We start from the raw sequence: 14,441 nt of genomic DNA, 5'->3' as shown, positions 1-14,441 counted from the left end.
GGTGTTCCCACGTGCAAGAAGTGAAGATGTGAGCGGAGGCTGGCAGAGCCCAGGCCTGCGCTCCCCCGGGAGCCAGCGTCCAGCGTCCCCGAATCCACAGGAGCATTGACCTTACATCAGTCGGCAAATAGCAAAAATGTACCGTAGCGTGTTTCCAACGATTACTGGTGGAATCTGGATGAGAACCTGAAAGCCAAAGAATAGAATTTTTCTGTCTCGTGGTGAAACACGGGTGTTCCCTTGTAATGCGAGGCTCCTCTGTGTCAGTTCCAGTGATTTTTTCCTAATCTAAACACTAGTCTTTGTATCGATGAAGTTGGAATGTTGGGCTCCGCACCAGAAACTCACGTTATTTATTCATGAGTGACTTGCACAGGACAGAGAAAGGCTTCTCCCGCCGCCCCGGATGGTAGATGTTGCGTCTGCGTCTCAGACTTTGCAGGGCCGCAGGCTTCTGTCCTCGCTTTTAGTTTCTGATGAACACAGAAACCCCTTTTCTGTGCCAGCCTCATGCCTAGGACGGTTCTCCCCACGCATTGGAAGACGCAGAGCGAACGGGACGGTCAGGACAGCCTAGGCCACATGGTCCAGGAGGAAGACGGTAGCGGCTCCAGGAACACCCCCCCCCGTCACCCGTTTGCGTCCTGCGTGGCCTGAGCTGTTAAGGCGCAGGGAGCGCCGCTGGCTGGGGGTGGACGGCGGGCATCCCCCCGCCCATGGCCGAAGTCCCAGCTGGGCCCAGGGCCAGCCTTGCACACAGGCTTTCTGTGATGGCTGTGGGCCCGCAGGGCTCCCCTATATGCCCAGGGCCTGGGGGGAAGACTTCGCCCCGAGGTAAGACTGAGACGCTGGTAAGTGAGATGAGACAGTCTCAGGAGGGTCATCTGGCCTCCTCCCCGTCCCGCTGTCCACACGGGAACGCAGTCCCGACTGAGCCCTGACAGACCCCAGGGAAGGGTCTAGAGCACCCCTTCCCAACGGAGGACGCGGGACAGCACGATGGTCCACAGCCCTGCAGGGAGCCCCAGCACAGAAGAGGCACAAGCGTGTCTGTGGCACTGACGTGTCACGGACAGAAGCCAGCAGGGAGCGAAGGTCTGGGGCGTTCCCTTAGGGGACCCGCAAGGAAGCTGGGCTGAGCCAGGCCGGGAGCACGGGAGCCACAGCAGCTCATCATGGCGTGGACCTGCACGTCCTTCCGAGGCCGTCTGGGAGCGGCGTGTGCTTGGGTGCTCGCAGGCGGGTGCAGGGGCCGCTGCTCCTGCTGGCTCCAGGCTCTCTGCTGGACACCGCACCCACTGGGTCTGTCCTGCTGGAGGGGCCCGGGGCCCACGCCGTCGCCAAGTGGCTGCTGCTGCTGACGGCAAGGTTCTGGGAGGCGGCCGTTTGCTTCGGAGTTCATCCTTTTTCTGTTTCTTTTTTAAGATTTTATTTATCAGAAAGAGACCGCTGGCAAGGGGGTGCTAGAGGGAGAAGCAGGCGCCCCACAGAGCAGAGAGCCCGATGCGGGACCTGATTCCACGACCCTGGGGATCACGGTCCGAGCGGGAAGTAGACGCCCAACTGACAGAGCCACCCAGGTGCCCGCAGAGTTCATCCTCCCCAGCACGCTCTAGGAGCTCGCACTGAAAACGCCACAGAACTCCTTCCCCAGGGAACCGGACTCAGTCCTTGAGGTGGCAGCGGCGGCATTCGGTACCTGTTCCCCGAAGCCACTCCCCGACTCACTGCAAGGCTGCGTCCATTCTGGGCTCCGGCCAGTCTCTTTGCTCTGCCGTCGTGGATCTCAGGCTTTGATTGTTACTTGAGCGTCTGCTGTGTGCGGGCCTGTGCCACGGGGTGGCCCGGGGCCAGACACTAGGCCGGCTTCAGGTGGCCGCTGCTCCCAGAATCCCTCCCCTGGCGTGTCAGGGAGGCGGCACCTGCCCCGCAGCTGCCCGCCCGCGGGATACGGGAAGCCTGAAAGCCCAGAGAGGAGCGTGCCAAGGGCCTCCCAGCGGGAGACGTGGGTCCAGACACCTCGACGCCCTCGTGCCTGCCCGCAGTGGTGAAGCGGGTACAGCCAGAACTATCGACCTCACCTTGTCGCTCTGCACGAAACATGTGTCTGGAAGGGAGTCTGTCTGTTGGTCTGTCTGCCCACCGCAGTGATGGTGGGTGGCAAGGCCTTCCTTCAGCCACCGGCCAGCAAGTCATTCCTGCACAGATCTGCGAAGGAGCTGATCCCTGTCCACAGCCGGAGAGACGGGACAGTTTGCTCTGTGTTGCTGTGTGGGGCTGAGAGCCAAGCGATGCGCATGGACAGCGGTAGCCGCAGTGCCCAGCAGGGAGCTTCGTCTGCAAACTCCTAGTGGTCTGCCGGCTGCGGACCGAGAGGGCACATTCTGCCCGGACGGCCTCCCCCGTGCTGGAGGAGGCCCCGCAGAGTGAGGGGAGCAGCCCGGGCACGTCCCAGTGCGGCGCTCAATGTACCCTCGTATCTAGCACTGCTAACACTTCCCGACACAGCAGCCTGTCAGCCTCCTCAGCCTCTGGCTCCCCTGGCCGCCAGCCCACGCGTCCCTGGAAGGGAGGAAGCCTCCGATGGCCAGAGCCCCCAGGGCTTAGATGAAGTCATTCGTGTCCACCCACGACTGGCAAACAGCCCCGGGCCGGAAGCACTACTGTTAGTGCAAGTAACCGCAAGAGGCTGGCGTGAGTTCTGAGGGTGACCAAGCAGGAAGGGGAGACGGGTTCTGGCATCCCCGAGGGACTGGCACTTGGAGGGGTTCCTGCGGGTTCCTTTGGGTGGTACTTTGGCTCCGGGCGACCTGCTGCCCGCGCAAACGTTTGTCCAAGAAATCCTGGTGCGGCTGGGGGCCTGGCGTATTCCGAGTGGAGGCCCAGGGCACACCGCAGCCCCCCGGGACCCAGCTGTGCTCGGTGGAGGAGCTTCTGGTTTTAGACGCCCCTGGTGGGAGCTCAGGGGGCTTCTGTGTGGTCCCGGTGTGTAGCCAGGCGCCCAGGGCCAGCAGGACACCCTGCGCCTCTGCCCGCCTGCCCGACCTTCCCTTCCTCGTGTCCCAGGACGCTGCCCAGAGCCCCTGGGCATTGGCTTCACACCACAGCTGCGGCGGGGACGGAAGTCAGAGCCTCGGCCAGCACAGGTCTCCCTACCGTCAGCCGTGAACGGAGTCCGGCAAGGCTGAAGGGTTAGCCGAGGGGACGACACATAGGGTCGCCGCTGCGAGGCCTGTGTGCGGATGTCCGTGTCGCACGTTAGGACAGGCGTCGGGGAAGAGCAGGTCCGAGTCCCTGTCGTGGCACTGGCTCGGGTGGCTGATCCTCTCTGACTCTGCTCTGTGGGTTGGTTTTCCTTCCTTCACGAGACTCTTGTGAGCCCAAGAGGTGACGGGCTGGGTGCCTGGGCCAGGACGGGGCAGCACTGTCCTCCGTGCCTTGTACAGTCTCCGTGATGGCGAAGCTGGCACTCAGGAGTGCTTCCTGTGTCCCAGGCGTGGCCTCAGGTCCGATGTGTCCCTGCTGGCTGGGCCAGGTCACGGGCGTGGTCCCAGGTCCGGCATGTCCCCTGCTGGCCGGGCTGGGTCACCAGCGCGTTCCCAGGTCAGATGTGTCCCCTGCTGGCCGGGCCGAGTCACACAGCATCTCTCACTGTCTCCACGGGGCACGGCGGCAGATGAGCTATGGTCTTCTCCATGACCCGGTGAGCAAAAACCAGGAAGGCCTGCAGCGTCCTTAGAGAAAACGCCGGGCACCTGAGGGCAGTGCCATCTGCCTGTGAGTTCTTGGATGTTTAGAGAAACGTTACAAAACCACACAGAGATCCAAAGTCCTAGTGCCCCTCCGACGGCAGGTGAAGCCTGTTGTGTTAACGAGGACCTCCTCTCGGCGTAGAGGACAGCGACATGCTATGTCACGAGTCTGTCCCAGCCGTGACTCTGCCGCCTGCCGCGTGTGTGCGGCGCTGGCCAACAGCCTACACGCCCTCCCCGAGCCAGCTGCCCTCGGGAAGCCGCGGACATCCTGCGGGAACATCAGCATGCTGAGTGCCGTGCGCTCCTGGCCCTGCCCACGGTCCGCTTGGGGGAGGGTCCACTGTGGTCAGAGCGCAAGTGGTGGGGTCAGCCCAAGAGGGACCCTGAGAGGCAGTAGAGCCGGGGGGACGGGCAGCAGGAAAACCAACCTGTGTGAGGTGAGGACAGCCATCGTTCTGGGGACAGAGCCTCCAGCAGGAGCAGAAGGGGGGCCGTCGGGCCGGCGGCATCACACACAGGCCTGCAGAGCCACGTGGGTCCCTTAGCCTTGGTGGGCAGGAGGGAGTGGGCAGGCCTGGAGGGCACCCCTGGGGACATGTCAGGCCAGGACGTGGCTCCGGCCACAGGCAGTGGGAACCCAGACAGAGGATGAACGTGGTGGCATTTTCAGGGAGTTTCAGCAGGACTTTAGGGCCGTGTGGACATTTTTTGTACAAAGAAATGGAACAGGAAGCCCCTGGGCCATGTGTGGCTGCTGCACAGAGCTGTGGGCGCAGGGCCAGGGACTGCCTGGAGGAGGTGTCCTTGGGCCGGAGGTGGTGCTGAGGCTTCCGCAGGAAACATCCAACAACGATGGTGGGGCCCCACAGCGGCCAAGGATCCAACCCAGCAGGGCCTCATGCAACAGCCAGCCCACGGGGAGGTGAGCCAGCGCTCCGGGAGCCCCCAACCAGAGTGGGGACCCCGGGTCCTATCTGAGCGCCCGAGAGGTCACAAGGCCCAGAGCAGGCCCGGCAGAGATCACAGGGCATCCGGGAGCCTCAGCTCGGCTCTGCGTGGACGACGGGGGGAAGGCGGGAGCAGGAGCGGGGATGTGGGGAGAGGCAGGGCAGTTCGCCCCGGCTGGGTTCTACCAGGTGTCGGGGGCCCCTCCGTCTCCACGTGGCTCCTGCTGACCATGGCCTGGCTCTTTGCTCGCCCTGGGCTTACGTACCGCTCCCGGCACCTTTCTCACTCTCGGCGTCTTTACGAATGGCTCTGGCGAGTGCTGAGACAGTGGGAGACTGGGTGGGAGACTGGCGCTTGGGTTGGGGCCGGGTCAGGACCGCGGGCAGCTGGCATCCTGTAGGGCAGGTAGGCAGCTTGATAGAGACCGGGCGGGTGGCCGTCCCTGGGAAGACTGTGGATGGCCCTGGTGTCCCGAGCTTCCTTGGCGCTGGAATGTAGCAGGTGCACTGGCTAGGCGGTGTCCCCGCCACACAGGAGTCCAGCAGGTGACGCACAGTGGTTCTGCTCCGGGCGTTGAATCCATGCATAGTGAAAGGGTCCTGGGCTGAAGGACTGTGGGACGCAGTGCCTGCTGCAGACAGCGGCGGGAGCCCGCAGTGACCGACGGGAAGGGCATCTGTCCGACCAGCGGCACCCAGTACCTCTGGGACCCAAGAGGCACAGCGGCGTCTGTGCGGGGGGGGCGAGGACACAGCCTTCCCTGCGAGCTGCATGGCCTTCTGTGCCCTCTGGGTGCCAGCTCCGGGCTGTGCACCTTCTTCGCGAGAGGGAGAAGCCGATGGAGGGTCGCACTTCCCTCGGGGAGTCCCGGCAACTGGAGCCGGAGCCCAGGCAGCTGGAGGACCAGCCCTGCCCTCGCCTGCTCCTCTTCCTGAATGAAACGATTTCAGACGGGACGTATTTTTTCAAACTTATACTTAACATAGTATTTAAAAAGCTTTGAAGATTTTAATCATTCCTGTCTGGCAATTCCCCGCTAGTTATTTTTATACTAAATCGTTCTTAGTGACTTTGGTAAGTTTTTAAGCGGGTCTTGTCAAGAGGTTTTGAAATACCGTCTCTGCTCTTTCTGCCTCTGATTCCTGGTGCTCCCATCGGAGCCCAGTGCTAAACTCCGTCACCGTGACAGCTCCCTTCGCGAGAACCTCTGCTCGTCCTTGTTGGGGGGTTGGGGTCGGTTGGACGTGTCACACGCACTGCGGCTCGGCTCCGAGAGCACAGCAGGACGGTGGGATGACCGAATGAGGGGCAGAGTCCGCCGTGGGCCGGAGGTCACCCCCACCGTGGTAGCGGCCTCACGCGCGTTCTGAGCGTGTGGGTGTTTTCCGTGTGGCCACAGAGAAGCCACGCGGGATGCTGGGGCGGTTCTGAGCTCTCTCTCGTCTCTTCCAGTGTTCTGGGACCAGCCGTGACCTTCAGAGTGAGCGCCAGTGTCCGGAACCTGACGGCGGCAGACGTGGCGCAGGCTACAGGTAAGGCCGTGTCGACACAGCCCCGCGTGGACATGCACACCGGGTGGAGGAAACGCACAGTCTCCCCGGCACCCCACCATCTAACGGGCAGACGGGCGGCCGGGGCGGCAGGCACGGCTGGGGCCTCGTGGTCGTCATGAGGCCCGCCCGCTGCCGGCGGAGGACGGGGGACCACACGGCTCCCTCGGAGACAGAGGCTCGTGCCTGGCGAGCAAGGGTCTCGGGCCTGCGGCAGCCCCCGGCCCCTGAGTGGACAAAATGACCACCTGTCGCTCCTGGCGTCCCCGGCGTCCTGGGCAGTGTGTGCTTCTGTCTGTCAGAGGCCAAGATGGTGCCAGAGGGAGCGTTGAACAGAAACAGGGATGGTCACAGCTCTGCTTCTAGAGCCCCGGGGACTCCTGCTGGCCTGGCTGGAGACCTGGAGCCTCTCCCTGCCAGCGCCGTTTGCCTGGGCTGGGGCGTGGCTCCCGTGCTCAGCCCGTGGGATGAGCCTCTGGTCTGCCATTTTCGTTGTTGCTAAGTGTTACCCGTGGGGTATCTTGGTGCCGATAGTAACTCTTCCTGGAAGTGCGGACTCCAGAGCCAGTAATTTTGGCTGCGGGTGAATCCCTTACAACATCGTACCTCCAGCAAGCTGACCGGTTCCTGCTCTGAGGAGACTCCCAGGCTTCATGCCAGTGCCTTGTGTCACGGTGAGGCCAGAGTGCCTGGTGTAACTGGGCAAAGCTGGGCCGTGTGTCCCCCAGCCCGGAGGCCCCAGCAGGGCCTACAGACTCGGTCACCGCGCTCTCCTCTGGAAACAGGACAGGACGGTGTCGGTGGCCCGGACCGCCCTCCTCCCCTCCCGTGCCCACTCTCCCATCCAGCTGCTCTGCACAAGGGGCAATCGGCCGTATTCCAGCCCCAGTCAGGTACAGCGTTTTCCAGGCGGAGCCGTCCCAGCTGTTCTCCAAGTGGCCATTCATCCCAGGGCTGGGAAGGAACATTTTCCAGGTGGGGTCTGCTGCGACGGAGGGCAGCTGCGTCTCGGGGACAGTCCGCAGCGCACACTCACCGACCGTGAGTCAGTGAAACAGAGAGACCTTCGCTTCTTTCCTTGCTCCCTCGGGAAAACGAGGTCCATCACCCCAAATCCAGCTTCTTGGGCATTTTAACGTGTTCGTGTTGTTACCAAAGTTCCGCATGCCAAGGGGGGGCCGCCGACAGGTGGACGTTTGGGTGTCCCGGCCCCCACCTTCTGGAGACCTGGCTTTGCGGCACAACAGCCTTGCGAGCTCAGAGCGGTACGAGCCGAGGGTGCCAACGGCGACACACGGGCACAGTTCCAGAAAATTAGTTCTTCTATGCTGTGAGTCGTTTCAGGCTATTCTGGATGCACTTGAGGCTGTGCAGGAAAAAGAGGACGAAAAATAACTTCGTGACTATTAGGGTTCAGCGGTCGCACGCTGCCCCGCTCCGCGTACGGGGCTGCGAGGGCGCTGGGGCCAGGAGGGACATGAAGTCACCGAGCGTGTTCAGGGAAAGGAACTCTTTGTGGTTTCCTGTTTCCCGGCGACATGGAGGCCTTGTCGCAAGCTACCGAGTGGTCCGATCCAGGAGGCCCTGCTCAAGGGTGGGGGTGCCGTGGGTGCCGGGCACCTGCTGGGGTCACTTCCTGCAGACCCCGTCACTGCGGTGCGCTCCCTCGGGGCCTGCTGGCACGTTCGAGGCCCTCGTGGGTTCCTGACTAGTGAAGGGGACACAGCCCACTGATGGGCTTCAAAGGGCTTTGCTCGCTGACCTCACGCACATGGTACAAAACCTCACGACCAGGCTTGCCGTGAACACCGCGTTGGTTCTAACTAGACGTCCGGTGTGCCCGTCGAGATGGCTGCGTGCCGCCCCTTCTCCTCTTTTGGAGCCACTTCCTCATGTCCCGTGATTCTTTCCTTGACGTCCTTCTGAATGCACGACCTCGCGTGGACACAAGGCACCAGTGAATGTGGGAAGTGAGCGGGCATGACAAGTAGGAGCTTTTGTGTCCCCGGGTGTGGAGAAGCCGCTGGCGGGATGTGTTACTGGTGAGCGTTCCCTGCCCGGGCTCACAGTCCTACCTGCACACGCGGCAGGGTGCCACGGCCGGACGTCTGGTTCCTGTCCGTCCTGCTGGCCGCGGCCTCTGATCGAATCGGGCAGGACGGAGAAATTCTTCCTACTTCACTTCCTTGGTATTCCTTGGTATATTCTTGAGTAGCATGTTTCTAGTCCATTTTTGCATTTCTCCTTTCGGAGAGCATACAGCAGCGTCATCTTTTAGAAAGCACGCTTGCCGTCCCCTGTGCAGCTGCCCCCACACCAAACCCCAAACCCTGGGCTCCCGCAACTCACTGCGGGGTGCGCCCTTGTATGTGGCCCTGCCCCCGAGATCACCTGTTCCCGCGTGGACCACCCTCTCCTGGTGCCCGAGCGCTGGGTTTTCGGGGCCGGGCTTCTGCCGGGTGGCGGCTCGACTCGCTCGCTGACCGTGTCGCTGCTGGCTGGCTGTATTGGCGGCGGTCTCCCTCTGGCCTTCGGGTCAGCCCGCTCACTCTTGTCCAAACAGAACCTCTAAGGCTTGCCCTTTGGGCACCATTCTTCCTGTCATCTTGCTGGGGAGGCAGCTCGTGCCATTTCAAACATCTCCTTATTCAAGGACGTGCTGACTTTCCCCGAGTCCTGTGGCTGCAGCCTGGCTCAGTACTCCTTTACCTGTCCAGCGTCTGTAGGAGTTGGCGCGTGTCCTCTCTGCTGTGTTGCTTCCTGCTTGTGGTTTACGCAGGGTCTGCACGCAGGAGAGCGAGGCTGTCCCTTCTGGACGCCGTCCTGGATGCCCACGCGGGGCTCATCCCTGGACCCCGAGGCCTCGAGGGCGGGTTTCGGGGGTTGGAACGCAGACTGCAGAGAGAGGTCGGCACAGCTGTGCTCCGTACACATGACGTTTGACCCCAGAGCCCCCGCGACAGGGCATGCTGCCCGGCCTCCTGGAGTCTGCGTCAAGCGGGCAGCCGTGTTCATTTCGGGAAGCATAACTGAGTCCAGCCGGGCTCTATGAGACGAGCCCGTCCGGGACACACACGTGGTCCAGCCGTCCGAGCTGCCGCTCTCGCATGAACGTCAGTGCTTCCGGCTTCCTCAGGTTCTCTGCCGGGCTCGGCACTGCGCAGGCCGTGGGCTGACGTCGGCACCGGGGGACAGCCGCCTGCCTGCGGAGCCTAGCCGGTCTTTCAGAGACATAACCCTGCGGGTCCCTCTCCAGATAAGTCTGTACAGAGTGGCTGGCCTTGGGTGGGTCTTAGGTGGGCTGGAAGGGGAGGGGAGGTTGGTCACAGGAGGGCCGGCAAGCAGAAAGGCCGAGGCACAGAGTCCCCGGGGACAGAGGGTCCTGGGGACAGAGGGTGGGCACGGGCTGGGTGCTGGAATCCAAAATCAGTCCCAAATCAGGCTTTGCGTGTGGGATTGTGTCTTCGGTGTCTGCACGGAGCTCTCAGGCTTGGCCTTCCTCTGGCTGAGGGAATCCGCTTGCCTTCCTGGGGTCCCCACAGCCACGCCTACGACAGGAATCTGAACCCTGGAGGCCTCCCGGTCTGGGCAGGGGGAGGGGAGACCCCGCTGCGGCACGAGTGGCACACTCCCACCGTGTCCGTCCACCTTGGGCCGCCCGCTGGGGGACACGCCTCTGGAGCCAGCAAGCGTCCAGGGGGCTGTGTGTGTGTGTGTGTCACGGCCACATGTGGCCCAGAACCTGCCTGTGGACACTGCTTTCTGACTCAGGGTGAGACAGCCTGGTGGACCCCGTGTGGAAAGAAGTTGTCCTTTTTGGGGGAAAAATAAGCAGGGTGCCCTGGATATGTTAGAAAGGGCCCACTTGGTAGGAAGTTTGTGTTCGTGTGTGGGGGAACGAGGCACCTGTGAGAAATGAATAGAGTAGCAGAGTCACGATGTCCCGCATACTTCCCTGAAATGTAGAGTCAGAGCGTCAGACGCAGGCCGGTGTCGCTCTTGGAGCTCTCACCACCCAGATGGGGAGGCTCCGGCCAGAGCAGCCAGTGGGCTGTGCGGTGAGGGGGCAGAGCTGGGTGCTCCCGGCGGGGCGGGGGCGCACTGACCCACCCACGGCAGGAGGGCGCGCACGGGCTCGGCGGTCATTTCCAGCCGAGCTGGCCGCCGCCTGCACACCAGCCTTGCTGAGGGTCCGGTGTGTGGCCCGGGTGCTGGTTCTGCTGTTGGCCCAGTGGCTTTGGACAGTGCCAGGTGGAGGGGTCACCAGGCGTGGCCAGCCTGTAGGGCCCCAGTGGATGGGCAAGGGCCTGCCCAAGAGGTCAGTAGGGAGCGTGCGGGCAGTGGATGGCACGGGAGGGCGAGGTGGCTGCCTCAGCATCCACCAGGCCTGTGGAACACCAGAACAAGGCCCGCGGGGAAGCTGCCCCGGGCAGGAGACAAAAGCATGGAAGCAAGAACGGAGGATACGGGTGTCCCGCGCGGGCCAGGGTGGCCGGTCGGAGGTCGGAGGCCGGAGACAGTGGGTTCAGCGTGAAGTGGAGCTCAGGACGGTCGCTGCGGCTTGTCCTCCAGTCCCACCACTCGGTGTCCTGCGCCCGTGATGGCTTGCGACGGGAGAGCTGAGCTTGTCTGACGGGACTGAGATGACACTTCAAAAGCAAAGGGTAGAAAGAGGCCTCGGACCCTTTGAACATCCTGAGAAACCTTCGTCCTGTGCAGACCAGAGACCACGAAATCATCCCCTTTGAGGCATCAGTGTGGTTAGCAGAGGCAGGCTCTGTCTCTAGAGCAGAATCAGCTCTGACACGCTTGGCTGTAACGTGCGTTTCTCACTCTGGGGACAAGAGGAGCTCTGTCCGGTCAGGGCCGCTGTCCTCGCTCCTGCCGGGCAGAAAGCCAGGGTGGGTTGGGAGGTGTCGTCCGGAGCTGCCCCAGCAGCCCAGCGGCGGGATGCACGGGGGGTACAAAGACACGGTTCCAGCAACTGAAGTAAACAAGTCTGCTGCCGGCCGGCACACACTGCCTTTGGGGGACATTCTGCATTGTGGAGACGTCAGGAACTTCGTGCCGGGAGGTTTGGGCACACGCTCCTCTCCGCACTGTGGCGGTGGTGACCTTCGCTTCTGCCCGTCGTCCTGCCGTCCGCGCTAAGCGGGGCGTGCAGCCTCCCTCCTGCCGCTGACAGCGTCCGTCACTCTGTGCTCCCCGGGACCCAGGGGTCTCGCGAGCCACTGTTCCTCAGGCTTCCAGGGGCTCGCCAGCTTCTGTCGGGGGCTGGAAGGGAACCAGAGCCCCACACCTTCCGCACCCACTGGAAGGGCCTCGACCACCAGCCTGCCAGGTGGTCCTCCCGTCTGCTCCTGCCGCGGGCAAGACGTATCTGGTGGGGGATTTCTGAGGCTGGAGGGTCGGCTGTGCCATGCAGGCCACGGGTCCCGAGCTGTCCGTCTCGCTCTGCTGCTGACCGAGCTGCTGACCACGGTGCCCAGTCCGGCCTTGGCCTTCGCACGGCAGGTGGAAGTCGTCTAGTTTCATCAGCACGCGGGCTGTATGTGCGCACCGGCGTCTTGTGAGGAACGCTGTGGTGGAATCAGTGCTTTCTCCCATCTCTACGACAGGACACAGACCCCTCCAGGTGGGCTGGACACGGGGCCAGAGAAGCTGCCTGTCGCCGGGAGTGGGGTCCTGAGGCACAGTGCCCTGGCCCAGGTGCGCTCGGTCGCCACCAGGCTGTGGGGACTTGGAGAGCCTTACCTTCCAGGTCCGTGTCCGTGAGACGGGGGCGGCACCGGCTTCAGTGGCTCTGACTGCTGACGGCTCCCGGCACGGCCCTCGGCTGCGGACGCCGCTTTCCCACCGTGGGTGTTGGAGCCCAGCAGCCGCTCCCAGGACGTGACCGACGTGTGTCATCGCACGTCGCGACTGCCCGCACACGAGCAGTTGATTGCGAGTCTGCCTCATGTGAGCTGTGTGCGGCCGGTCAGCTCTCCGAGCACAGCCCTCTCTTGACGACTGATGTCCCACCGTGTCCCTCACTGCCCACAGCTCTTTGTGTTCCCCCAAAGAAAATCCTCATCCAGATCAGCATCTGGGGGAGCCCGTGTCGGTGGGCCTTTACTTCAAGTGAGTGGAGAAGCGACCAGCATGGCATGACCGGACACACTGCACCATGTGTCGGCCACGGAGCCGGCCGGACCGGCTAGGGAAGGGAGGCCGCCGCCTCGGAGACGGCCGTGCGGGTCTGAGTGGTGTGAGGGGCACAGGTGCCTGGGTCCGCCCTCGGCCCACAGCTTTAATAGGCTCCACCGGCAGGAGACAGGGTGCAGGGCGAGGGAAACAGGAAAGGGGGCGGCCCGAGCACCTGGAAGCTGCTTCAGGGGTTGGGGAGGTGATTTGTGTGGGTCAAGGTGCCCCTGGAATGTGACGTGCAGCTCGGGGCTGCTGGGGGCTGGTCGCTGTCTGTTTAGGCATGCCCCGGCTAGAAGCTCAGGTTGCAGACAGGGCGGCGTGACAGCTCGGGTGGTGTCTCTCTTCTGGCCGTGTGAGTTTCTCACGTCTTTGCCTGAGACTGTTAGCTCGTGCCTACACAGGAGGTGTCTTGTTTGGAAAATGTGGCCATGGGGCTACAGGAGGCTTGTAAGGACGTTGTTCAAGACAGGCTCCCAGGTGAGGAGATGGGGAGGGGTCTGGGTGTTCCCCTGCCTGCGTGCAGGGAGCGGCTCGTGGGACCTGCCGTCCAGGCACAAGCATCCCAGCTCAGCTCCATCAGCCACTGCGCAGGCCTGGGCCTCCAGCAGGCCATCTCCAGCGCGTCAGAAGCTCCCAAACCGCAGTCCCCATGGCAACAGGGGACAGCGGAGCAGAGGTGGCTCTAGTTCAGGGTGGGCTGCCCGTCCACGCCTGGCCCCAGCACGCCTGCGCCCGATTCCCCACAAGTCCCCGGCGTGCCCGCATCGAGGCTTCGCAGCAGCTGGGTGTACGGCCTCCTCGTGGCCCCTCCGGGTCCAGTCTCTCCCTGCGCAGCCCTCAGTGCCTGTCCCTCAGTGACTCCCGGTGGGGCCCACCACAGGAGGACCTCTTGGTGCAGGTGGCCGTCCCCACCAGCACACAGGTGCACTCAGCCCATGGATTGCCCCTGTGTTTGCTTCAGGAGGCTCAGTGGTAGGTGTGTTTCCTGCACGGCGGGCGTGTGGCACACGGGCCCCTCCAGCTGCAGAACCCATCAGCACGTGCCTGCCATGCAGGGTGCTCGGGCTGGCAAACTGTCACCGGCCGGCCCCCGGCAGCTCCTACAGATGCCGGGACTCAGACTCGGGAGAGGACCTCTTGCTGGAAGTGCAGAGGGTCCGGAAGGTGTGAGAGCCCAGAGCTGCCTGGGGCGGGGGGGAACAGGCCCTGACATTTGGGACCAGCCTGAGTCTATTTGGCACTTGGGCGAGAAGTCCTTCTGCCCGAGATGTGTCCCCGACCGATGGTGCCGGCCAGCACCCCCACAGAGGCTGGCTCCGTGCCCGTGGGGCGTGTTCCCGTTCATCAGCCACCTCGTCTTCCTGCCTGGGACGCTCGCCTCTGAGGGCTCTTGCTTGAAAACGAACCCGGGAGTCGATACAGCAAGGCTGGCACCCACACGGGCCCTGGGACACCTCCCCCCAGGAAGACATGGTGACGTGTGGCAGGGCACCTTGCCCACCTGCTGTGACGGGCACGGAGGTTGTGGGCCATCAGCAGGTCAGCCATGGGGACAGAAAGGGCTCAGCTGGGGGACGTGGGACCCCTCCACGGTGGAGGTCTCCGGTGGAGCCGAGGGCGGTGCGGCTTCCTTACCTCAGCCTGGTGCGTCCGCGTGGGTGTTTGGCTGTAGGGGACCGTCAGGTGTGAGCCGGGGAGAGCCCGTTCCGGGGCCCTCAGCTCCGGCCGCTCTCCTGTGACGTGGCGGCTGGGAGGGAGGACCATGAGGGACGGGGACGTGGGTCCTGAGCCTGGGTCCCTGTCCCTGTTCGCTCCTGCTCCGAGACTTTGGGCGGTCGTTGGGTCTTGGCAAGCCCTGGGCTCCTTCTTGGTCAGGTACGGGGCCAGCAAGTACACGGCGAGGTTGCGGCAACAGCAAACGAGTTCGGACAGATTCGGTGGGAGACGCGATTCAAGCTGAAGGGCTTGTTAGTTGCTGTTGTCTTTGTGTGGCTGGACG

At 63.4% G+C, this 14,441-nt stretch overlaps 1 protein-coding gene across 3 annotated transcripts in view; it reads left to right on the top strand.

The window, feature by feature from the left end:
* Positions 1 to 14,441, top strand: part of PTPRN2 (protein tyrosine phosphatase receptor type N2) — a 688,130-nt gene that overhangs the window by 320,065 nt on the left and 353,624 nt on the right. For all 3 annotated transcript variants that reach the window (XM_059172404.1, XM_059172405.1, XM_059172403.1), the window contains one exon: positions 6,156 to 6,235. In XM_059172404.1, the coding sequence (XP_059028387.1) occupies positions 6,156 to 6,235 (80 nt within the window). The remainder of the gene's footprint in view (positions 1 to 6,155; positions 6,236 to 14,441) is intronic.

The sequence above is a fragment of the Mustela lutreola genome, chromosome 4 (assembly GCF_030435805.1).
Source record: "Mustela lutreola isolate mMusLut2 chromosome 4, mMusLut2.pri, whole genome shotgun sequence".
Lineage (NCBI taxonomy): Eukaryota > Metazoa > Chordata > Mammalia > Carnivora > Mustelidae > Mustela > Mustela lutreola.
This window is presented reverse-complemented; position numbering and strand designations above follow the sequence as displayed.